The 24,380-nt window shown below is 44.8% G+C and overlaps 1 protein-coding gene across 1 annotated transcript in view; it reads left to right on the top strand.

The window, feature by feature from the left end:
• Window positions 1-24,380, top strand: part of ADAMTS17 (ADAM metallopeptidase with thrombospondin type 1 motif 17) — a 157,601-nt gene that overhangs the window by 82,079 nt on the left and 51,142 nt on the right. Inside the window, exons 13-17 of the mRNA XM_050309744.1 lie at window positions 6,121-6,222; window positions 7,480-7,625; window positions 9,896-10,062; window positions 11,750-11,877; window positions 21,075-21,195. Coding sequence (XP_050165701.1) covers window positions 6,121-6,222; window positions 7,480-7,625; window positions 9,896-10,062; window positions 11,750-11,877; window positions 21,075-21,195 — 664 coding nt within the window. The remainder of the gene's footprint in view (window positions 1-6,120; window positions 6,223-7,479; window positions 7,626-9,895; window positions 10,063-11,749; window positions 11,878-21,074; window positions 21,196-24,380) is intronic.

Here is a 24,380-nt window from a genome sequence, read left to right as displayed (position 1 = left end):
AGCACAGCCCAGTTTACAATTATTGGAATGCTTCAGAAATTTTTGTACGTGTTTCAGTTTGGAAGGTGGTCAAAACACATTCTGGTGCAGTGGTTTAAAGGAAAATAAAAGGAGAGAGGGGAACCAAAATAAAATTATGAAAATACAACGTGGAAATTTAAGAATATAAACATAATAAACTCTTAACAATAATAGAGAGGAGCTTATTAAGAATTAAACACTTGAGCTTGGCAATCTTGCTCTTCTTGTTAAGAGACAATGGGAGGGAGAATTAGCACAGCCTTGTGATGTGGCATCTACAGCTCAAGTTTGAACTTAACAAAATTAGCCAAAATACTATTGAGTATCAGCCTGAAAATAGTGCATAACAAGCTTGAAGGGCATTCAGACTTCTCCCATTGGCCTTCTGGGAACTTCCCATCTGCAAAACACTTCAAGAGAAAACTCCCATCATCTTCACAACCACATCTGAACCGTGTGTGTACCATCCCTGTATTTATTTTACTGTCCCTTCCTTCTCTTTTCCTGTGGCCAAGACACACAACCCATGATTTCATTCTTCTAATTTCCTTTTTTTTGTTGTTATTATTGTTTTGTTGTTTGGTTGTTTGGGTTTTTTTTGTTATTATTGTTTCGTTTGGTTGTTTGGGTTTTTTTTAATGGACAACTTTGCCTGTTGTTCAAAAACCTGCAGTTCTTTGCATCTCCTCCAGTTGGGTGTCAAAGCCTGGGGAGTTCACTGGGAGCTGAAGTGAAGGCAGCATAGGTTGGATGTTCCAAAGTGCAAAGTCAGAATTTTTAGGCTTTAAAGTTGCAAACACAACATTTTGAGGGGAGTGATCAGGTTGATGAGGAAACTTGCCCAAAGCTCTTGCCCTCCATCACCACACCCCCCCTGTAGCTGGTCAGGGGTGCCCTAAAGGCATTGGGTATTTAGCATAAACCAGACACCTCTGTTTTCCTGTTTCAATGTTTGCTTCCCAGTGTACAGGTTTGTTTTTTTTTTTAAATTGTTTCTATCTCCCTGTGCCTTGCTGGCAGTTTGGGTGTTTCCCTCTGCTTGACTGGCAGGATCCTTTCATGTTTCTTGAACTCCTGGTGTCCAGATCCATCACCAGCCCTTCACATCTGCATTTCTGTGCTGTGTCCCTGCAAATTACCAGGTTTTCTTTCATCCTGATACCTGTTAAGGAGGTTTAATCATGGCCTTAAAGTTTCACATTAAGTAATGAGTTTGAATATGTCCATTTTTTGGCATCTGATTTTGAGTCTCAGAGAAACTGCAGGGTTTTCCAGAAGCCTCGAGCTTCTGTCAGCTGTGAAAGATTCCCCTATTGAAATATTTCCAGTCAGGCATCCCCAAACCACTCTTCACTTCCCAAAATACTCATTTATTGACTGAAACAATCTCCAGATACTGCACTGCGCATTTCCAGTATAAAAGTAATAAATTCCAGTTTAACTTCCTCACAGGAAGGGGTGAAGAACTTGCAGTAGGCCAGACCTCTCTCAAAAGAAGAATATTTATGTTTCTCTGGCACTTCCCATCTATCCCCAGAACCATTCCTAGAGCCCCAGGAGCAGTTTTACTGTGAGAGGTGATGGCACACTTGGCAAAAGATTCCCACTGGAGAGCTCAGGGCTCATCTTCCCCTCTGTGTTTTGGGCCGCTCTTGAATAGCCTGGTTTTGCTTTTCTGCTGTCAAAACATCAGAATGGGTTTTTCTGATCCTTCAGCTTTTGTCTCTTTGACTGAGGATTGTAACCAGTTCCTTCCACAGAAGGAACCTCAGACATCCAAACCTGCCTGTGATGGGCAGTATGTTGTGGCAAATTATTGTCTTGGGAGCTGACACAGTTAGTGTTTCTCCCAGAAAAATGAAGGAAAAACATTCTTATGTGTTTTAACTGTAGGTTAGAGAAGCCCTTGGCATCCCTGAATATGTGTAAGGGTGTTGTGTTTTATGTAATGGATGTCAGGTCACCGAGGTCAGAGGATCAAACCCAGCGTGACACCCTCCGTGTTCGCTGCTTTCGTGTTGCTTTGTGTTCTCTGATACAGAACAAATCTGGGAAATGAGTGTGTCGAGTTTTTGTGCTGTTCTACAAGGGAAGGAGCAGCACAGGAAAGCAGTTATCTCTCAAGGACCATTTCCTTAGAGTTCTTTACCAGTCAAGGGCCATTTCCACAAGAGTTCAAACAGTCCTTGGGGTTCTGAACACTTGTGTCTGATGTTGGTGACTTCCCACGCACGCAAGAGTTCATGAAGAGGCTGTTCACTGAGTTACTGGAATCACACTGATGATAAAACTCATATAAAGGGGAATCAGCTCTAAATTTGTTGGCTCTAAGCAGGCAAGTTGATGGTCCTGTTCATCTCTAAAGCGTAATGTGCACAGGAGTTTCTGTAAGTTCTGAAAAAACAAAATTATCGTCACGTAGGCGGGAGTCACAGGGAAGGCAAACAATGTCTTCAGAACAGCCTGTCTGGTGAAAAAGTATGGAAAGCTGAGAAAGGTGGGCAGGCCCAGAGCCAGACATGTTCCTGGGAGGATCCCAGGAGCTGTCTCTGGGTTTACCCTGGATTTAGCTGCAGCAGGCGGTGGGAGCCCGTGGCTGTGACACTGAGCAGAGGAACATTTAATCCCTTTCTGTTCCTCATCTTTCCACCTGTAACAGCAGGATAAAACTTCCTTCATCTCCAAGCTCCCAGGAGTCTGTTTGGATTGCAGGTTCTTTGAGGAGGAGAAAACACCTGGCACAGTCAGGCCCCTTTGTCAGGTGGATGCCACTGTCAGAGCTGTAATTGGAAGGTCATTCCCCTGCCCAGCAGATCTCGTCCAGCTCGGGAGTTTCCAGATTGTCACCTCCCTCGGGACTGGTTTTTAACAGCTGTGCAGACAAGCTTTCCTATCTCCCAGGAGTTTCTGAGAGACCTGTATAAAAATTTTGTTCTATTTCCATTTTTAAATTTTACTTTCTCTCTGTATAAAATTCCTTAAGGGTTCGGTTGAAAAAGAGTTTCATTTTATTTTAAACAAGCAATTTAAAATTTTTATTGAAATACTACTTTTCAACAGCCATCTCTCTCTTTTTTTCTTTTTTTCTTTTTTTTTTTTAAATTTTATTTTCCCCTTGGAAATATTTCAAACTGGGAGCTGATCCAAAGATGACCTTTCCCCACAGACAGCTTCAACAAATCAATATTTTTCCAGCGCAAAATATCTAGCGCTGGAAAATCCTCACTGGCACTTTTTGAACACTTTGCAGGCAGAGAGCTGCCATCTGAGAGCTGGTTGCTGAGTGTAGAATTATCAGCAATACGGTTCTTTTGATGGCTTCTGCTGTATCGGTGTCAGCTCCGAGCTGCCACTCACCTACAACAACTTCCTTTCAAGTCCTGCCATTTCTCCCTTGGATATTTCCCCACAACTGCTGGCTGTTTAACCATTAAAAAGTCACTCACTGCGACTGCTTCCCTGCAGCTCTGCTTGATGGGGAGTTCTGTTTGGGTCTCTGTTGTAGCCGAGGAGGATACATGATCTCTTTAGAAATGAGCTATTAACATGATAAAACATCACACAATAGCAGAGCTGATGGTTTCATCTTTGCTGGGGTATCTGAGAGCTCGATTAAATGCCTTGCACTAACGAGGGCTGAGGCTTTGTAGTGGTGTGGCACCAGAACACAGAGCTTTTTCTGTAAGTGTTTCCTGAAATGTGCTTTGCATTTAGGGTTCGGAATCAAACACAGGGATGCTATAAAAATCCAATGTTTTCCATACCTCGAAGATGGGAAGTTTCAGAAAGGTTGGTGTTGCTGAGAGAGACGATTCCTTTATTTCCCTGTAATTCTGTGTGTGTATACACAGAAATATATATATATATATAAGCACACACACACATATATGCATTTATATATACACAAACACACATGTATGTAAATATTTGCACCCTCTGTATTCATAATTCATAGTCTGGGCCAAGTCCTGGAGTTCTGCAGGTACAGACACACTTTTTGAGGTGGTCTCTGCCCATTGCATCCCCACACCGTGGCTCATACCTGGGAATGTCAGCTGGCTTTATCACCTTCCGTGTTTTCCTGGGCTCTGGAGGAGTTCTGCTTGCTAACTGAAATTGCACAAAAAGCTGCTTCGTTTTTATGACTTTTATTTCCATCATCACCCCCTTCCTCTTCCCAGTTTTGCATCAGAGAGGGGAATTTAACCCCAATTTACACGCAGTTTGTGATCCAGGGGCTTGAAGCTGAAGCTTTACAAACACTGGCCTTGCCACAGCTATTTAGCAATGGTGCTCCTGTGTGTCCAGGACAACTTCTTTAGGGATGTAGGGAATTCCAGTACATCTTCAGCCAGGATGTCTTTCTGAGAGAAAACAGAAGAAAAAAGAAGTTTTCCTTCTGGGGGCAGGATTTTTGTCTGAGTCATTCAGGAGATCAGGCTGGAGTGTTTCTCCTCACATTCTGCTCTGAATTTGTGATTTTAAGAAAGAGAGGGACTGAGGCTTGGAAAAGTGGAAATACTTGCTGCCTGCATCCTTGATCTCCAAAGCTTCCCTTCATTTTACACACTGATATTCCCCAGCCACAGTTTGGAAGGAGGCCTTGCTGGTGGTGCTTTCACACTGTGGTTTGTTGTCTGGATTAGTGTTCTTTCTGTAGAACCTTTGGGCAGTTAATTGGTGTACCTTTGGATTTTAGTCCTCTCCAGAAGGCTGGGTTTTGAGAATCTGGGAGTTCTGGTGTGGACCAAAGGATTTCTCAGCAAGCTCTGAAATCTCTGCCTTGCCAGTGCTTGTGCCTCACTGTACCTATCCATAAAACACTGTGTGATGTCCTTATGGCTAATTGGTGCTTAAGTGCTTTCAGAGCTGTGGGTAAACCACTAATTAGTCACAGTCACTTAGTCAAAATTACTAAAGCCTGATATTTTCCCATATGCTCTCTTAGTTCAGGGAAAATGTCTTGGAAATTCATTGGTTCAGGCTTCCCTGGTGTATTTGCTGGTGCTTGTTTGTTTGTGTGACAGTGGCTTTCTGTGTTGTGGTTAATGCAGATGTCGCTGGATTGTGCCGTCTGCCTTCCAGATTTTGGGTTTAAATAGTGCAAAATCCTCTTTCCAGAAAAGAAATGTGGAAATAAAGCAGGATGCAGATACTGCTGGGGTAACTGTTTTGTTTCAGTATGTTCTACATCATCACTGGGACTGGGATTTATCTGGTCTGCACCCTCTCTTGTACAGATCTCTTTTATATGGACATGATCAGTTTTATACAGACATACCAACATGCCTGTACACAAAACACACACATGCCCCCACAGCCTCTTACATTACACTGGGAAAGAACCCATAAGGTTGAAGTGTGTTGACTCAACTATTTAATGAGGTGCAATAAATCTTGACAAGACCAGCTGGCACTGGAGTCAGGCTTCTCATCTTTTTACCATTACATTGAAATGTGAACAATAGTGGAAAGAAATGTAACTTTTTCTTTCTTTTTTTTTTTTTGATACTCAGCTATGCAGCACTGTACTGAAATCATCCACTTCCATGGAATGCAAAGCACGGTGGATGCTGTGGAAAGTGTTGATGCCACAAAGGCCCCTTTTGCTGGTTCTTTTGCTCAGATTCTGAGAATGTGTCGATCTGGCAGATCCCAGAGTTGTGGTCAGCACTAACATCCCTGCACTCCCTTTCCTCCTTGCCCCTTCCCCCAAGGGGCATTGCTGGCTCATTATTGCTACCACCAGGTGTTAATTGAGTATCTTTTTTAAAAAACAGGACTAATTAAGCATCTCGGACATCTAAGCAAGTGGCGTAGTTCCAAAGCACCCAACTTGGCCTTTTTTAAGGAACCAGATTTATTCTTGTGAAAAGAAATCTACTTAAAAAACACACACTTCTTGGTTTGGGAAGGTTCCTGTCGGTGGCATCCATCAATCTCTTTCATGTTTCCAGCCCCACCACTTAATGCCAGTCGAGCCTTAAAAAATAATTGCTCCCAAACCAAGTGGATGCCTCTGGATTCACTTGACAAAGTCTGCTGAGCTTTGAAGTTTCAAAAGTCATAACTGCCCCCCCCCTTGCTTTGTGATTGCAGCATTTGATGTGTGCTGGGCTCTGGTGCCTGGTGGAAGGAGACACCTCCTGTAAAACCAAGTTGGACCCCCCTCTGGATGGCACCGAGTGTGGCGCAGACAAGGTAATCAAACTGCTCAGCAGCACTGCTGGCTTTCCACCATTGGAATAACCTTTCCAAGATGTTCTGCATTTACCATAAACCTGTATTTTCTGCTGATTCTGTTAGAGAAACTGCTCAATTAGCAGCTGGGTTGGGTTAAGTCTTCCTGAATTTCAGGAGCTTCTGGAGGTTTCAGTGGTGAGGATGTTGTGGTCAAGGCACTCTACAGACTGCAGGAGAAGCCCAGGGCTCGCTGCTGAGGCCACTCCCTGCTGTCACCTCTGCTGTCACCTCTGCTCAGAGCTGATACTGGGCTTTCCTCAGGGAGGTGTTTTTCAGTGTGAGCTGAGCTAGTTGTGTTCTGGGCTGTATTTGAGGTGGAAAGGGTGCAGAACATTTGAGGAGTGGAGAAAGGTGGGGAAAGAAAAAGAAGCCACTTAAAAGCTTTATAGTTTCTAATAGTAGCTCAAAATGTTTGAGCTCAAATTCAGTGATGTTCCATTATTTCAGAGGTACAATTTGCTGAATATATTGTGGAACTTGACTGGTTTGGTGACTGCCACCCACCACTTAACTGGTTTTGAACTCTAATATTTTTTGTGTATTGTATGGTTGGGGAGGTAAGAAGGGGTAGAATTAAAAAGCTTGTTGCTGAAATCAAAGGTTAAAGAATTTTTCTTTGCTTGCAAATAAACAGTGAAAAGAAAAGCTGGGTCCTGGAAAAAGCTGGGTCCAGGAAACTGAGACAAAAGGTTTTTAGATCTGAGTTTTTGGTGACTCTCTTAGCAGTGTCACATCCTGGACAGGCCAAGTTTGCTGCTTGGTCAGGAGCCAGCACAACCTATTGGAATCAAAGGGTTTTGGGGCTTTAGCCAAGTTAGGACCAAAATACTTCAATTATTTGGTATATCCTGGGAATGGTGCTGATGAAGGCATTGCTTTGGGGTGTAATTTCTTGGACTCGGTTTCTGTGAATAGTGGGGCTTTAAGTCTTTGCACTGAGGTAATAATCTGCTTTTTAAAGCAAGAGCCTCAATTCTCTGATTGTATTTTTTAATGACAGAACTGCCTTCAGGGGTTTGTTGAGAGTGACACTTCAATTTCTATGTTTCACCCCCTCCCCTTCTCCTTCTGCCACCTCCCTCTCACCTTGAACCCCTGGAAACTCAAACCCGGGCTTGTGGGAACCCCTCCGACACCCTCTCAAGTCCACCCGAGCGGGAATGTTTGCAGGACTGGGGCTTCCTCCCAGGCTGTGCTAACACAGTTCCCTTGCAGTGGTGCCGAGCTGGGGAGTGTGTCAGCAAGACTCCCATCCCCGAGCACGTGGATGGGGACTGGAGCGTGTGGAGCCAGTGGAGCATGTGCAGCCGCACCTGCGGCACCGGCGTGCGCTTCCGGCAGAGGAAATGCGACAACCCCCCGTAAGTCCTCCCTTCAGCGGGGTTCTCTCCACTGGAAGTGGCCCCATTGCAGTGATTCAAACGTAGATAAAATTGAACTGAAAATATGTAGTCTGGCAGAAAAGGTGGTGCTGTGTTTCCCTTCCAGCACTGCAGTGAATGAAGGGGGCTGATCTGGCTCTACAGACCACACTGAGTGGGTGTCTCAGAGATCAGCTTTGCAGGGAGTGCTGGCTCTGGGCTTGGGAAGCGGAAGAGTGGCTGACACTGCTCCTCACAGTGTCCCAGAGCTGTGTTGGCAAAGCACCTGGAGTTATTCTGTATGTCAGGAAGTGCTGCATAAGAGAAAAGGAAAGTTTTCACACTCACAGAGTGCCATGGGTGCTGTTCAGCTCTTGAACAGTGACTACAAATAATCTCTATGCTCTCTGCTTGGATTTTTTCTGAGTCAGGAGAAAATGGAAGTGTTGTTATCTCCTGTGTGTTGTCCTTCATCCATCAGGTCAGCTGAGGCCCATCTGAAAGTCTCCTTCTCATATGGGAGGCCTGAACAGGTTGCCATGGTGCCATTTAACTGCCCCCACTGTTTATGTGCATTATAAGTTCTCCCAGTCTTGGGAGCAGCCCTCTAAGTGCTGTACCTCGAATTTTATTCAGATTTTGGGGTTTCCTCCACAGAAAAATCCCAGGAAGCTTTGCTTTTTAAATTGGGGCTGAGATTCTGGCTAGCAGCACAGTCCCTTTGAAGGCATGCCTGGATGATGGATAGGCTCCCACTGGCTGCTGTTGACCTGTGTTCATGTGAAAGGGGTATTTTTGTTTATTCCTCTCCTTATATAACACCGAGCTGCAGTTGAATGTCTGTAATGTCCAGGTTTGATTCTTACCAGCTGATTTTCCTGAACAAGGACCTGAACTGGTTGCTTTGCTGTCAGCTGCAGTGCTGACCAAGCCTTAATCCATTCATCATCGTTCCCTAAATCACAGGAAATGCTCCCTCCAACACTGCACGCTGATTTTAAACTTCTCTTGCTCATATACATTCTTGGCTGGGGATACACACGTGATCTTTTGCTTCAGATTCCTGGCATCAGCCCACTCCTGCAGCTGGTTTATTCACTCTCCAAAAATACTGGCTGAGGGATTTATCTTTTATTTTATATATATTTGGTCTTGGGATGTTGTGTGTTTTTTTTTTTTAACAGGAATCTCTACTCCTGCCAGCTGACTCTTGAGCCTGTGGGACTATCAGTATTTTTCAACCAGTTGCTTCACTGTTTGATTTGGTTTTTCCTCTCTGTAATTTCTTTGAGCGGTTACATGCACTGCCTCCACATGGTTGTGGGGATTGTGTCATGAGCCACCGTGCATGTGCAGCCTTTGGAGTTGTGCTGCCTCGTGCTCTTGTCTGGGCTTTGGACTCCTGTTGGACAGGGGGGTTGAAGAGAAAACCACTCCCAGGAGATCTCACACAGTCCCTGTCTCAGGCACGTGCCAGGGTGGGCTGGAATTACTCTGTTTGTTGGGAATCCCAGGCAGTGCCTGAGCTCACAGCACACGGGGCTCAGGGCCTGGGCTCACAGAGACCTCTCCCTTCGGATTCTTTTCCAATGCCCAAACTCTGGGCCTCAGCGTTTGGAAAGGTGCAAGGGACATGAGGATGAACCCACACAAATGAAGTGAAGCAGGAATTTGGCTGGAGTTGCTTTTTATAGCCATCTGTTAAAGAAAAGTAAGAACATGACCTTGTCCATCTTTGCTGCTTACAGCTGGGGAGAGATGGGTATGTGACAGATTCAGGAGAGTGTCAGCAAGTAGCTAAAGAAATCATCTGTTAGGATGGCCAAGACTTGGTTTTTTTGTTTGTGCATTGGTTTATTTTGCAAAGAAAATGCAGGCTATTGTTGAGAGTTTGAGTTTTCTTCTTCTTCTCTGGGGATTCATAAATAAGAACAAATAAGTTTTGCAGGTGCTTAATCCCAGATGTTGGAGTGGTGGCCTCTCCTGCATGTTTAGAAAACAAACGTGTAAGATAGAGTGGTTTTCATGGGGGGAGATTATCTGCTGCTGAGGTGTTTTTCTGTTTACAGTGCAGGTTGTTGCTGCTTCTGTGTTATCTTAATTTCAAACTGCTGAAGACAACCTTAGAGGGCACGTGCTGAGCAGACTTTGTTCCGAGTGTTTGAGGCAGAGGCAAAGCCAATGGTGGGAGGAGAAAGGTGAAATATTCTGGGTTGCTGCCTCTGCCTTGGGTGTTTGGTGCTGACCTGGGTTTGTCTTTCCTGCCATAGCCCAGGGCCAGGTGGGAAGAACTGCCGTGGAGCCAGCGTGGAGCACACGGTGTGTGAGAACTTACCCTGCCCCAAAGGGGTGCCAAGCTTCAGGGACCAGCAGTGCCAGGCCCATGACAGGTACAGCAACAAGAAGAAAAGCCTCCTGACAGCTGTCATCGTTGATGGTGAGTTTTTTCATCTTCCTCTGGAATTCTTTGCTGTTCTTTTCACTGCAGCTTCTCGGTTTCATCTACGGGACTCCCATTCGTTGGTGAGAAGGTTAGAAAATGTCCCCCTAAGCTACAGCTGAAAGACTAATTACAGTGAGTTGTTCTGGGTGCTGCCCTGCTGCTCTTTGAGCCTTCTTAACAGAGCTGTCAGTTCTTTGCTCCTCTTTTTGCAGTGCTGAGAGAGAAGTGCCTTAACCTGATGATTCCCGGTGTGAACAGGCAGGGATTTGGGAATTTAAACATCACAAAGTTCAAGTTAGTTTGGAACTGAAAAAAGATGGGTTCCCTGGGACATTTTTGATGTCTGTCAATTTGGGGCATGTCAGCATGGTTGACTATCCTACCTACATTCCTTTAATGCTTCCTTTGCTGGGTCTCGCTGTTCATCTGCTGTTCAACCAGATGTTGGTGGGACATGAAATAATGTCCTTTCTGGAGGAATAAACATCTTTCCCTGCACTCTGCTGAAAAGCACACCAGGCTGGTCTCACTTGGTCATCCCAAAGACGTCCTTTAGGAGGGTGGTGTTGGAACTGACACCAGAAGACCAGACACTGGATGAGCCCTTTCCTGTGCCAGCACTGACAGATGAGGTCTGATACCAGGACAAGAGCACAGGCAGCGCTTCAGTTCCCACAGCAGACCCCCCAAGAGCACAATTCCTTCAAGTGCCCCAGGAGACAGGCTGATTTTGCTCGTTGTTCCCCTCTGCCCCACTTCCTGAACAGTTTTGCTGGGTGAATGCACAATACAGAGCTACTTCCCTGACTCGTTTCAGTCACAGAAAACTCTCCAAGATTTTTCCAGGGGTGAGCTGTTTCATTCCCGTCTCCATTTCCAGTCAGGAACTATTGGGTTGCTGAGGGTCTGTAGATCCTTCTTTGGATGAAGTCCATGAGTAGCAGAATCAGCTCCAGAGGAAAAACATTATATTGCCTAAATATCTGTTACTTAAACATATGGCAGAGGCAGTCAGCAAACCCTGACACTGCTGAATGCTGCCAGTTAATAATACAAATGTTTGAAAAGGCTTTTTTTACTTAACTCCTTCTCTAGCTAAACATAATAGTAGCTTTCCCATATATAATGATTGTCATTAGCAAGGATGAAAGATGCAACTTTTCTCTCCTGATGTATTTCCAGCTATTTGGGGGTTCTTTCTCTAGCTGTTCTAGCAGCATAGTTTGCTGCCAGGAATGTTTGTAGGGCCACAAATAGCAGTTTAAGAATATAGTAAGTAATATGAATGCAAGAATGCTTTAAATGTAGGTATCTAAGAGTTCTTACTGGCACACTGATGCAAGAAGTTGGTCTGTCAGGAGGAGAAATGGAGTGGAGACCTTGTTCTTCTGAAATCACTGGCTGGAGCCTGAGACACTCACACAGTCACTTGATCATTCTTCTCAGACTGTTGAATGTGCATTGACTGCATGGTTTTCTGTACCTTAAAAGCCCAATCTCTCCAGTGTAACCCTTTGAATATTGATATTTTGAAGTGGTAAAATGCCAGGCCTAAACTGACAGGCTGATGTTCCTTCGAAGATGAGACACTCAAATCCATTCACACAGACAATGCATCCCCATTGCCTCAAACACTTCTCTGTGCTGTTCCTAAAGCCAGTTGTTGTGTTTCCTTTTCCAGATAAGCCATGTGAGCTGTTCTGCTCTCCCCTGGGGAAGGATTCTCCCGTGCTGGTGACAGACAGAGTCCTGGATGGGACTCCCTGTGGGCCCTACGAGACCGACCTCTGTGTGCATGGCAAGTGCCAGGTGGAGTAACCTTCTCTTGTTTTATTTCCACTGTCAGGCACAGCCTGGGGCAGCCTCTCTGTGGGGGGCTGGGGGGCTGTCTCTGAGGTGAGAGCACAACCCTGTTGTATCAGACCCACTACAAGTGCTCCTCAGTCCCGAGTGTTGGGCTAAGAATTGAAATGCCCCAGTTATGATATTACTGCTGAACAGCTGGGAATGTTCAGTGATCACATTTGCTTGCGTGTAGTCATCAAATGGCTTGGGTGGGAAGGGACTTCTGTGAGGGGAGCAGATGGGCGTGGAAATCTTGGCCTGCTTAACTGCTCCTTTTTGGCTATTAAAGGAATCACTGCTTAAAACACTGGAGCTGCAAACTGGATTACAAATTGTCACTGCCCTGTTACATGTGGTAGGTTGCCAGAATCGTGATGCTTTTCAGGTCCACCTGGTTCCTGCCTGGAAAGACTGAGGAAGCTTTTCAATACCAGTTGCCCCTTGGCTCCTGCAGCTGCTCGAGCCAGCAGCTTCCCCTGTGTGATTTTTGTTGACTGTTATTCTGTAGTGCCAAGGTGAGTTACTGGAGGGGCCCATCAAAGCTGTTTGAAAGGCCTGTTGCCCTTGCAGTGATAAAAAGGGTCCCTTTCTCCCACAAAATGAGATTTAAAGCTGCACACTAGAGAATGGACTCCAGCTAGGGATGAAGAGCACAGACAGAGCCAGGGGTTTTTGCCTCTCCTCTGTGTTGTCTTGCTGGGGTCACATAAAGAGCAAACCAGAGAGAATGTAGGGGAGGTTTCCTTCTGCTGTCCTGCAGGTGGGACAGTCAATGTCCCCTTGGTTGTCCCTGGGTGGACTGGCCAAACCCTGAACGTGCTTTTTCCTTCTGCCTCTGGTCTGACAAGTCAAGGATGGAAATGAAGAGGATTCTTCAGAGTCTTCAGATTTGGCTCCCTTTTCCTTAGAGTGAAGGTGTGAGGGCCTGTAACCATTGCAGTGATTATTCCTCTCTAATTAATTTACATACAGAACCAAAATCAGGTGTGGGAGATCTTTGCAATCAAACTCTTCTGTTTTGCTGAGCATTCAGACAGAACATTGAATGCTTGGGGAGGGCACCTCTTAGAGCTGGTCTTACAGCTCCCTTGAAAATGTAATGGAGTTGTTAGACCCATCCTAACTGGAGATTTAAGGTTTGGACAAGGGAAGGGAGAGGAGAAAATGTTTATTTAAAGATCATAAATGACAGGAAGTCATTTGTGGGTGTTCCTAGTGATGTGCTGCAGTTGGATTCGGGTCATTTGTCACAGGCACTGTGACAGGGCAGACACTTGGTGGGTTTTCTCTCTCCTAATCACGTAGCTCATGTTCAGAGTTTGCTGCACACACGAGAGTGATGTGAAAGGCAGTTCACTTGGCTACTGCAACCTTGTCAGTGCTGGATTATTCCTGGCACTTCTTCTTCTGAGCTTCTCCTCATCTAGATTTGTATCCTGTGGTAGGAGTTCCTCTTTGTACAGGGCACACCAAATCTGGCTTTGTTTCTGATTTCTGTGAGCAGGGACTAAGAGCTGCCAATGTTTATTGCTTGGAGCCTTCCAGGCAGGGAGATGGATGAGCACAATATTCACCTGGGTGTAAGAGAGGCTTTGGGGGTATAAAGCAGCTTTACTAATAGCAATGCAAAGAGAGAAGTGACAAATCTTTGGATTGAATTCTGCACTGCTGCAGGAGACACTTCCCACTGTTTCCTGTCAAATGCTGCTGAGGAGACATTTTTAATTCAGCCTTTCTAATTTGAACAGCAAGAGTCTGGGGAGCCAGTACAAGTTTGGTCCTTTGTAATTCAAAGTGCTTTGCACAGAGCCAGCTTCATGGTGCATCTCAAGTTCCTCAATTTTTCTCTGTTTTCAGCTGTGTCTGAAAAAAAACTGAAAAAAACCCCATTAATAACCTTTTCTAGTGGGGCCAGCTGTGCACCTGCAGCTGTGTACCACTGACCATTCCTCTGGGCTGGCCAGTGTTGCTGCCCCAGCAGTTCAGAGCAGCTACAGATGGGAAATGACACAGCATGGCAGTGTCTGCTTCTTGCAGGCAGGAGCAGCAGCTCCCTCCAGATGAATTCCTTGAGGAGCACAGAGCCTTGGAGGTGCAGCACGAACAGCAAATTGCACCCTGAGTCGGGGGCAACTGCCTGGGACTGTGCAGGGAGGTGCTGACAGCCCAGAACATTCAGTCCATCTGCATCTGGCTGAGGAAGGATGTGAAATGATCAGCTGAAGCCGAGCAGATTTGAAAGCCTTGGGAGCTCATTTATAACATGAGTTATAAATGTTCTTCTGCCTTCCACGCAGTGCAGTGCTGAGATTTGCCACATGTGCCCCATTTGCCACAGATCCCTGTCTAACCAGCTGCCTGTTAAACCAATTTAATTGGCATATCCCTTTAATTACTCTCCTCCTTATTTCTTCACCCAGCACAGACAAAGCCTGGCAACAAGCATTGCAGGGGGCCTGGAGGAGAGAAGAAGTGCTGAAATCAGAGGGTGGTATTACTGTTATTTATTTTCTTATGTCATCCCTCCAGCTAAAGACTCTTAAAGGCAGGAATGACACGTTGTCAGCGTGACAGACAAATTAGCAGTAACCATTGCCTGTGAACGTTTAGTCTAGGAAATGTAATAGATCTTTTCCCTTCATTAGATGCTCCTAAATGGAACTCATGCATCATTGCTGGGTGATGAATGGATGTAGATGAACATGGCAGAGGAAAAGCTGCTGCAGGGAGAGGAGGGGTTTGAGAAGGAAAGCAGGAACAGATTCTTTGAAGCCTCCAAATGCTGCATTTGGGCTCTAAGGGAAGAGAGGTTTCCTTCAGCTGTGCTTTGTGAAGTTATTACAGTTTCATTTTGAAGCCATGAGCTGAGCTCAGATTTAAACAGTGTGAATGAAGCCTTTTGGTGTCAGCCTTGCTATCTCTGAAATAAAATCATCAAAAGCAGCAGCATCCCTGTATTTATCCCTTACACCTGAAGGCAGCTGGAGTGAGTAAACTTGGTTATTACTTTGATCGAGCATAGAAGCAGCAGAGAGCAAAGTCAGCCCTAAATTTAGCATAGGAGTTCCTAAATCAACCAGACTTGTTGATTTATATACACTTACTCCTTGCTTTTTTTATATGAATCATAAACTCTTCATTCGATTTTGTCCTGTCCTTATTTATTAGAGTTGATTTTGAGGTTGAACATTTGGAGTGCACTTATCCTTTACCACCTCCTGAGCAGACCAGAACCCCTGTTCAGTGTTGATGCAGGGCTTTGACATTTCCTTCTTGAATTCTTCTGGAAAGGAGAATTTATTTTCTCCAGAGATTTTTTCAGCCACAGAAAATCTGTAGCAGAGAGAGGATTCCCTGAGGGTTTTGTTCTCCCTCAGGACCGTTGGGTGTGCCACGAGGGAACGCTCAGAGCGCTTTCTGAGCTCTTACAGACCTTCACTCTGTGCTGCTGAGGTTGGCACAAAACTGAGGCAGAAGCAGAGCTAAAAAAAAGTGTCAGATGTGCCAGGGCAGTGGTGTGAGGAGAGGAGCAGCTGCCCAGCTGAGTGTGGTGACGCACAGGGCTTTGTGCTGGCTCTTCTCGAAGGAGGGTTAGTCTGAGACTCATGATAGCATGAGAACTTTCCAGTGGGGGCTACAGAGTCTACTTGAGGGTGTCATCTAAGGTCTCTTTGAGAAGAGAGACCTGCTTTTATAGCAGGACTGGGCTGGAGATCAAGGGCAGTCTTTGCTCTGATTTAGCAGTTGAAGAGGTGAAGATGTTTTGGCTCTGTCTGTGGTTTTCTCATTGATGTTTTGTCAGATCACACCTCCTTTAACTGATTGTCATACAGTGTGAAGGGGGAGCATAAATTGGAAAATGGACAGATTTTCAAACATAGTTTCTGCAGATTGGATAGGCAGAGGGGCAGCTGAAGGCCACAGGTGGCAGAGGAGAAATTGAAGTGGTCTGCTGGACCTGCTGCTGGCAAACAAGTTTTCTGCACACTCAGTACCCACTTTTTGCGCTTGATTGATGCATCCAGTTCTGGCTTTGTCTCCTCACTGGAGTGTTTTCCATGTATTATTCATATTCCTGCACTACAAACTGTGGTACAAGATGTTCCAGACTGGGTAGCTCGTCTCCATACAACAACTTGGCTTAGCATTGTGCTTTGATAAATTATTTAGTTTATGTGCACAAAATCCAGAAGGATTGTCTGAACTACAGGAACCTGTTGTGTAATTGCCTTTTTTTTTTTTTTTTTTCCCCATTTCTGGGTCTGTAGCCCTGTAATCTGAGGGCTAAAAAGAGTGTCAGGGCTTTTGGTGAGTCAGGTGTCGAGACAAAACCAAGACAAAACTAGTTTTTGAATGTACTTTACAGTGGGGTGTGAGAAAAAGTAAAACATGCTGCTTGCCCTTATTTTTCTTCCATGTTATCCCACGAAAAGCATATAATAGGACAGAAGCAAAGGAGTTCCTGGGATGGGAAAAAGCTTGGCATTATTTGCATGTTCTCACAGGGGCTTTGACACAAAACTTTCAATTTCTGTATGTGAATAAGTGGTTATCAAGAATTGTTGTTTCCAGAACCCCAGGAGCTGCTGAGGGATCCAAGCACAGTCAGTGCTCAGGTGTCACTGCAGATCCAAAGCAGATGAGATAATGCTGATTTAAAATAGGAGTGTCCAGCTCCTGTTCCAACAGAGCTGCTCTGACTCACAGGAAATCTGAAGGCTTGGGAAATGACAGGAGGATATTTCCTGAGCTGAATTCCACATGGACTCCAATCCATCACCCTGAATTTCATGTGTAACAGAACTAGAAGTAGCTCAGAGATGAACTGTTTGATTAGGGACCAGGACTCACCTCCTGTACAACCCCTCACAACCCTCCACAAGGGCAAAAGTGCTTAAAACAGAAAAATAAGAATCCTCTTCCCCTCAGAGCTGAATTTCAGTTGCTCTCATATGGAATTCCTGTTTCATGTGGTCCATCCCTGGAGGTGTCAATGGACACTGGATATTATGGACAAAAAGAATTGGCGCTGTGGGTGAATCTGTCACAACCAGCATGCTCTGTGCATGATTAATTGTGTAAAATGGCACATGTTGCATCAATATTTATATTTGATCCATTGAGACAGCTAGTCAGTTCAGCATATGGGAAGCATTACAGTTTTGTGAGCCTACAATGTCATTTCTTACACAGGGTGGGTGTATATAACAAAAAATAATTGTGTTTATGTAGCAAAACATACTCACACAGGCTGTATCAATTGAGCTCTTGCACAGCCATTGAAAATACAAATAAAAATATCATTAAAAAATAGCCAAGCAATACAGAAAATGGTTCACACAGAAGAATCCAAGTGATCTGTATTCAGAAGAGAAGAGGAGTTTTCCTATGCTGGAGCCAGCAATGACTGAAGCTGGAAATACCACCCAACAAGCAGTACTTTCAGATGTTTTAATTATAAAAATGAAAAGAAGGGAGAGGGAGAGAAGGAAGGGTGGACTGAGATAGCAGCTTAAGGAGAATTAATTTCAGCCCTTTGGCTCAGCAAATGTGCAGTTACCTGCCAATTCATAGGTCAATGAATAGTTCCAGAGTGTGGTGTCAGAGCAGGAGACTGCCTGGATTGAGGATGGATTAGAAACCTGTGGACACATTTCTGACTGTCCATGCTGAGCTCTTGAATCCCCAAAAGACTTATCTTTGTGTTTCTTGCCAGCATTCCCATGTTTTAAAACTGCTTCCCTCCTCACCAGTCCACTCAAGGCTGATGGAACTGAAAGTATCCAGCTCTTACTGCATGGGCTGGTCCATGGACTCACGGATACCTCTTGGGTCAGAAAACACCCAGGATGTTACTTAAAAGGTCTTTCTTTCTTCAGGATGTGAAGCTTCCCCTTTCTGCTTCTTAATTTGGTAAATCCTCTTACCTTGGTTGGCACTGGACTGTTCAGGGAGCAGCACAGAGCAAGTGAGAGGTGGCAAAGATCAAACAACTCCCTTGAACTGTCTGGGTTTTAAGGGATTCTTTCTGCACTATGAAAACTTGACTTTTGAGCAGGGGAACTTGGAATTTCCCCCTTGCACGTGGTTAATTAAGCCCTCACTTTTTGGAAAGCTTTCAGCAGGTTGAGGACAGCTCTGTATTTAATGATTGACAGTGAAACACAAACAGAGTAATGTCGGTGAGAAGCTGATGATGGACAGACTCGATAGGTTGGTGAGGCTCCAATTTTTCCACCCAGTGCTGGAATCTCAGAGGCTCTCACACCTTGGAGAAACCTGACTGTCTCTCTCAATTAACAGCACAGGGACTGGCAGGTGTTTTCCTCCCAGGAGGGTGATGCCCACTGTGTTTTGCCCTCCCAGCCCCCTCTCTTTCCCTTGTTTTAGGAGTGGCCGTGTTTTCCACGTGGGAAGTCCTCGAAGGATCTGAGTGACTGAGGTGGTCACTGTAATGTGGTTCTAAATGACTTTGCAGCTTTTGGAATCCGTTGTCAGATCTTAAGCAAAGCTGTTTCATGATGTACTGTTATTAAATGTGCTGTTGTTAAATGCACTTTCAGTTTGGAAATGATTGGAAGGTTTGGGGAGAGGGAAATGGGCTCTGATATTTATGGAGACAACACTAAAGTGCTTCCAAGGTATTTTTCCCCCATAAAGCATCAAGAATGCACCAATTTTCATCTTGAAGCCAAGAAAGAAAAGTGTTATGTTCTCTGAAAGATTTTCCTCTGTAAGAAGCCATTTCCTGGCCTGGGTCTGCTGGGGGCTTCAGTCCTCAAAATGGATTGAAGAAAATCAATCCCTGCGAATGGGAGAGGTGATGCCATTGAAGGGAAGGCTGCAAGAGCCATTCCCAGTTCCTTCACTCACAGGGAATCAGGATGAAGGTGAAAGGTAAAAAAACAGCAAAGGTTTTGGGAGTTGTACTCTGTGGATTCAGTGGATGCTCTTTCCATGCCCTCGGAGAGAGTCTCCCAAGTCCAAGAGCGTCGGTGACCAAGTGGATGTGGGAGGAGAGGGCTTGTCTGGTACCCCAGTGTCAGAGGAGGGGGGATTCATTCTTCCCAAGGCTTTGCTGGCTTGCACTGGTTCCCATTATCTGGGAAGCTCCAGTGTAAATGCAGAGCATGTGATTGCTGACTCCCCATTCTTCCCCTGCCTCCGTTCGAGCCCTGCAGACTCCTCCTGGAGCACTGGGAATAAGTGCGGTTCAACACTCATTATATTCCCTTTATTCATGTGTGTGCTCACATAGTGCTAATAACAATGCAGCCCAAGAAAAGATAGCACCAGAGCCTGAAATGAAACCCAGCCTTTCCAGGATCTCAGCAGGGTGGCAGGCAGGCATTGCTTTCCAGCTGCCTTTCAGCAACCCCGTTAATAAATCATCCCAATTTTCCTGGAAGGAGAACTGCTGGGACATCCTCCTGTTCTGGGGGCAGAATCACGTTCAATATCCCAAAATTATTTGTTGGACACGGGTGTGAAGTTCAGACTTGAGAATTGCAACTGCCAGGAACTCCACGCTCTTCTTCTTCCCACCTTTTCCAACTCCCATTTCTGGAGGGTTTTTTTTGCCCCCACGTACGTGCGGTGCTGGTTAATGAGCAGCATTTCCCTGCTCGGTGCTGAGGATGATCAGCCTCTCTCAGCGTGTGGCTGCCTCTAATGATTTACCCAGACAAGCTCTGCTCAGCACACGTCTGAGCACTGGCAGCCTTTGATCCCTGAAGCACATCTGGACTCGGGCAGTGGCCAGTGCCTCCTGAAAGAAGGGGAATGTTGGAGTTCAGCTGCGGATCACTTTGCTTACACGCAGACGGGCTCGGGTAAACAACCCACGGCCTCGTAATATTTCCCTGCTTTCCCCTATTTTTCAAAATGTTTGTTGTTTTGATCGTTCCCTAAGATATCTCTCCAACTTTCCTCTGGCTCCATTATGGCGAGGCAAAGAGGGGAGAGACCCAACAGCCCTCTTCAAATAAGTCTTATTAGTGACAGTCCTGCTAATTCATTTGCCAAGGAACTGTTTATATCTGCACAGAAGAAAACTTTTAACTCATTTTTTAATACTGCAGTCTCCACTAATAAGTTGTATAATGGCAGCTCTTATTTCAGGAGAAATTCATGATTAAAGGGTGAACTGCTGATTATTTAGAGGGTCTTACGTGGACAGAATACAATTTATGTAGATTAATGACAACAAGTCTTGTCAACATCCAGATCTACAGATGTGGAATGTTCGCCATCGTAACCTGTAAATGCTTTGTGAATAAGGAAGATTAAGGTGATAATCCCGATAGCTACAGGGAGAATACTGGGACTGTTTTAGGAATTCCCATCTGTGGAAGCAAAGTTTCAGGTTTTTATTAGAAAAAGTTTAGGTAGGTGGACAAAATGATGAAAATACCATTTAAAATTAAGTGAAATTGTTAGCATTTATTATTTATTTTACAATTGAATGTCTGTACAATGCGAGCACCTGGAAAATTTCATAATTGTATAAGCTATTTCATGGTATGAATTGGCCAAAGATGAACCTGACCTGCTTCCATTGAACTGCTCTTGCACTGCAGGTATTTTGAGCCATCTGATTAATGAGATCTTTTTTCAGGTATTGCAGAAGTGTAAAGAGAACTGAGTGTTACCCTTCCTGTTAAGATCCCCCTCCAAAACTCATTTGGTGGAATTTTAATTACTCTGAATTTTTGTGCATTGAAGGGCTACAACCAGGATTTTTATTCCTTGGGTTAATTCTCATGTGAGGAAATCACGTTTTCTCTTCCCTCTGTGGTCCATTTCTCTGGGGTGTCTTCGAGCTCCTCAGGTGGAAATCACTTTACAAACTTGAACCTGTTATAATCTGTTGAGTTTGAAGGAAGCTGGAGTGGGACAGAATGAAATGTGTGATGGTATCTGGAATAACCAGTGTTTGTGAGACTCTCTCCAGTTCAATCTGAATCAGAGTTTGTACTCTGAGTGTCAGAGAAGGGAATCACCAACTCACCACCGTTCCAACCAAGTGCTGCCCTGACTCACAGTGTTTTCTTCCCGTTCAGGTTTGCAGTCAGATGTCAGATCTTAGTGTTGACCTCAGCTCTTAGAGCTGCTCTAACCTTGCACACAAAATAACGGGGTCCTGTGGTTGTTGTCACCAGAAAATCGGCTGCGATGGCATCATCGGCTCGGCTGCCAAGGAGGATCGCTGTGGGATCTGCAGTGGAGATGGCAAAACCTGCAAGGTGGTGAAAGGAGACTTCAACCACACCAAGGGGATGGGTGAGTAAACCCTCAGAGGGGGTTCAGAGTGCTGGTACCAGCTCTCCTCGGATAGCCCTGGGCTCATCTGCTCTGGTGCACACACAGCAAACACAAAGCAAAACCCATCTCACTTCAGGTGGGATGCCCTGCCTGCTTCTTATCCACACACCAGGCATTGCCTCTGCGTGAAACTCAGGATGAAGTTGTGTTTCTCATTTTCAGTGCTGCTGGTGCTGATGATTTTAAGTAAGAGACAAAATCTCACTGTCTTCTCCGGTGGGAGGGAGCTTGGATTTCAGCTCCGTCTTGGAGCTCTTTGGGAGCTCAGAATGATGCACGTTGCATGTGGTACATGAGTCATGTTATAATCAGGATATCTCAGCTAAAGGAAAGAGCTCTCCCCCCTGAATGTTTTTACTGATTGCCTGCCAGCAGTAGTATCCAGTGTAGGATACAGGAGCTTCCACTTGGAGTTAAGACTTTCCCTTCTCTTGTTAAACATTAATGTATGTACAGCTTGGTGTTTGAATTAGTCTTTGTTCCAGGATTTCTCTATTGCATTTCTGAGAAACCTGTTATCACACATCCTAATCAGCCAAAGGCAGGGAAAGCCACCTTCAGAACTTGCAAGCTGCTCCAAGAGGAGGGAATTGTCCAGAAAAAAAATTATTTCACGTGCAATAGCTACAGAATTGCCACATTCAACATGTGCTACTCCAGGACTCAGTTCCACAAAGCACATAAAGATCCTCTTTAAACACACACTCAGTTCTGTCTTCCATCAGTGCCTTTGACTCTTCTGTCCCAGTCGTTTTCCACCTGCTTTTGTCAAGGCATTTACATTTGATGCAGACGGTGGGAAAATTTTCACGTTTCTATTGAAAAAAACCCACCTGTTCTCCATTTCTGTAGCAGATTGTGGAGCTTTCATGAACTTCTTACATGCTCCTGAAGAGTAATTATCTGTTAGCTTTTCCAATGAGTCCACAAAACATCCTGTGCAGATAACTAAGAGATTTCTGGGTCACTGCCAGGAGGTTGCACCCGTTTCCAACTCGACAGGCTGCTCAAGGGTGGTGACTTTGCAAGGCTGTAGGAACAGAACAGTTGGAGCCTTAACTGGCTTATTGGGTTTCTTGCAGTTATAATCTCATAAACATTTATTAGATGCTTTGATTTTATTTTTGTTTTTTTTAGTTTAATTTGAAAGGTGATTAAATTTAATGTTTACTCCCATCAGTTCCTGTTCACACACGGCTGGTTTGCAGGATCAGGTCCTCAGGTGAACTCTTTGAAGCTCGTGCAGTGGGCAGAGCTCCAGGGCTGGGTCTGGGGTATCACAAGTGAACAGGAGGTTATTCAAGAAAAAATGGCCTTTTTTCTTCAAATTGACAGTTAAGCAAACGTATGCAAACATTTGACAGAAGCTGGGGCAAAGGAGGGTCCACAATATTCTGTGGTAACAGATCCGAGGTTGGATGTGTAAATGATTGCAAATCCCCACGACCCTGCTGCCATCCTGGCCAAGTCAAGGCCAACACCCCAATTTATTATTTCAGAAGAGAAATTCTGGGATTGCAGATGATGATGTCGAGCCCTGTGACCTGAACTAAACCCCTGCCCACCCCTTTCTGTTTCTCAGTAACCAATAGTCATTGTAAGAAGGTTTCCACATGTGTGATGGCAAAGGCAAAGGCTGTTCCCAAGTGTTTCTCGTGTAAGATACTTGAATGCTGTTTGCAGTGGCACTGGGTGTTGGTGACATCCTTTGGTGTTGGTTCCTTGTCTTCTTGGTTGGATTAGGTGGGGAAAATTGGTATCAAAAGCCATGGATAAACTTCAAACCCTTTTACAGAGATAAAAGTACAGATCCTTTTCTTATAGAGAACCTGCATGAAAGGCAGCCAAATTTTCATTAACCCAGCAAAAAGAACCAGGCCTATTTCTTTTTTTTCACCCAACTTTAATGTCCCAGAGGTTCTGACACCCTGCTGGGACACGATGGTGGAATGTTCAAAGTGCCTCATAGAAGGTCCAGCAGTTCAGATCTTACCACCTGTGATCCAGGGTGATCCAACTGGAAATGGATTCCCTTTTCCTGTTGGAGAGGAGGTCAGAAGCCTTTATTTATGATGCTGAACATCACATACACAGCAGCCCAGCTGAATGCACTGTTTAGACTGAGGTTTTCTTTTGACTGGCAGCTTGCCCTGTACCTATTTCTGTGACATAATTTTTCAGAAACAAACACAGAGTTGTTCTGAAGTCCATCCCTGTCACCCTGCCACTGTTCAGGGCACCTAGAAATGAAGGACAGCTCTTTGACTTGTGCCTGTTGGGGACCTGGTTTATCTTCTGCCCAGAATACTCAGACCTGCATCTGTCTCTTCATTTTTCTCAGCCACATAAAGATTTTAATTTGCTTTTGATTCAAGAGAAGGACTAAAGATATTTGGATTTTTTTTCTTTTTTTTTTAAATGGCAGAACTTAATAAGGTGAGATGTGTCAGTTGTTGTAATTATCATTTTGGGAAAGATGGAGTACATCTTTGCTGGCAATTTTTCTTTTTAAGGTAGTGGAAAAGCTGGCTTTTTACTGCATATGCTGCTTGTCCAGCACTTACTTCAAAGAAATGTGAACAGCAGTGCTGGAGTGCTGGCTACAAGCATCTCTAGCCCACACCAAAAAAAAAGCCTTTTTGTATCAATAGGGTTTACATTTACATGATGAGAAAACAGAGCCCTAGGGCTAACTCTGAGGGTTATAAGTTTATATATATATATATATATATATCAATTTATAAGGGTTTAAGCAGCACATGCAAGTTAGAAATCCCAACTTCACAGCAATAGTAGGAGGCTTTGAAATCTATCCATGGCTCTCCAGTGAAATTGTTTCCTTCCAAACGAGCTATCCCATGGCTGGAAGTGTTCAGGTGCTGAGGGAGGGTTTATTCTCAAGCTGACAGCAAGTGAGAATCATCACAACTGTTTGGACAACAGAGACATAATTCTCACTCCACTGCAGCAAACAGCACCCAGCAAAAGGAGCAGGGTGGGAAGGGTCCTGGAGGCTGACAGACTGACATGCCCTGATGATGCTTATCCCTAAAATAATCCCGAGGCTGTGCTGGCCATGGCTGGGAGGGAGGCAGGGCAGCCTGATTTCCTTGGCTTCTCCCCCGAGATCTTGGTTCAAAGCA

This window comes from Myiozetetes cayanensis, unplaced genomic scaffold (genome assembly GCF_022539395.1).
Source record: "Myiozetetes cayanensis isolate MyiCay16 unplaced genomic scaffold, myiCay2020 scf14, whole genome shotgun sequence".
NCBI classification, from domain to species: Eukaryota; Metazoa; Chordata; class Aves; order Passeriformes; family Tyrannidae; genus Myiozetetes; species Myiozetetes cayanensis.
The sequence above is the reverse complement of the archived record's forward strand: the minus strand, read 5'-3'. Positions and strand labels throughout refer to the sequence as shown.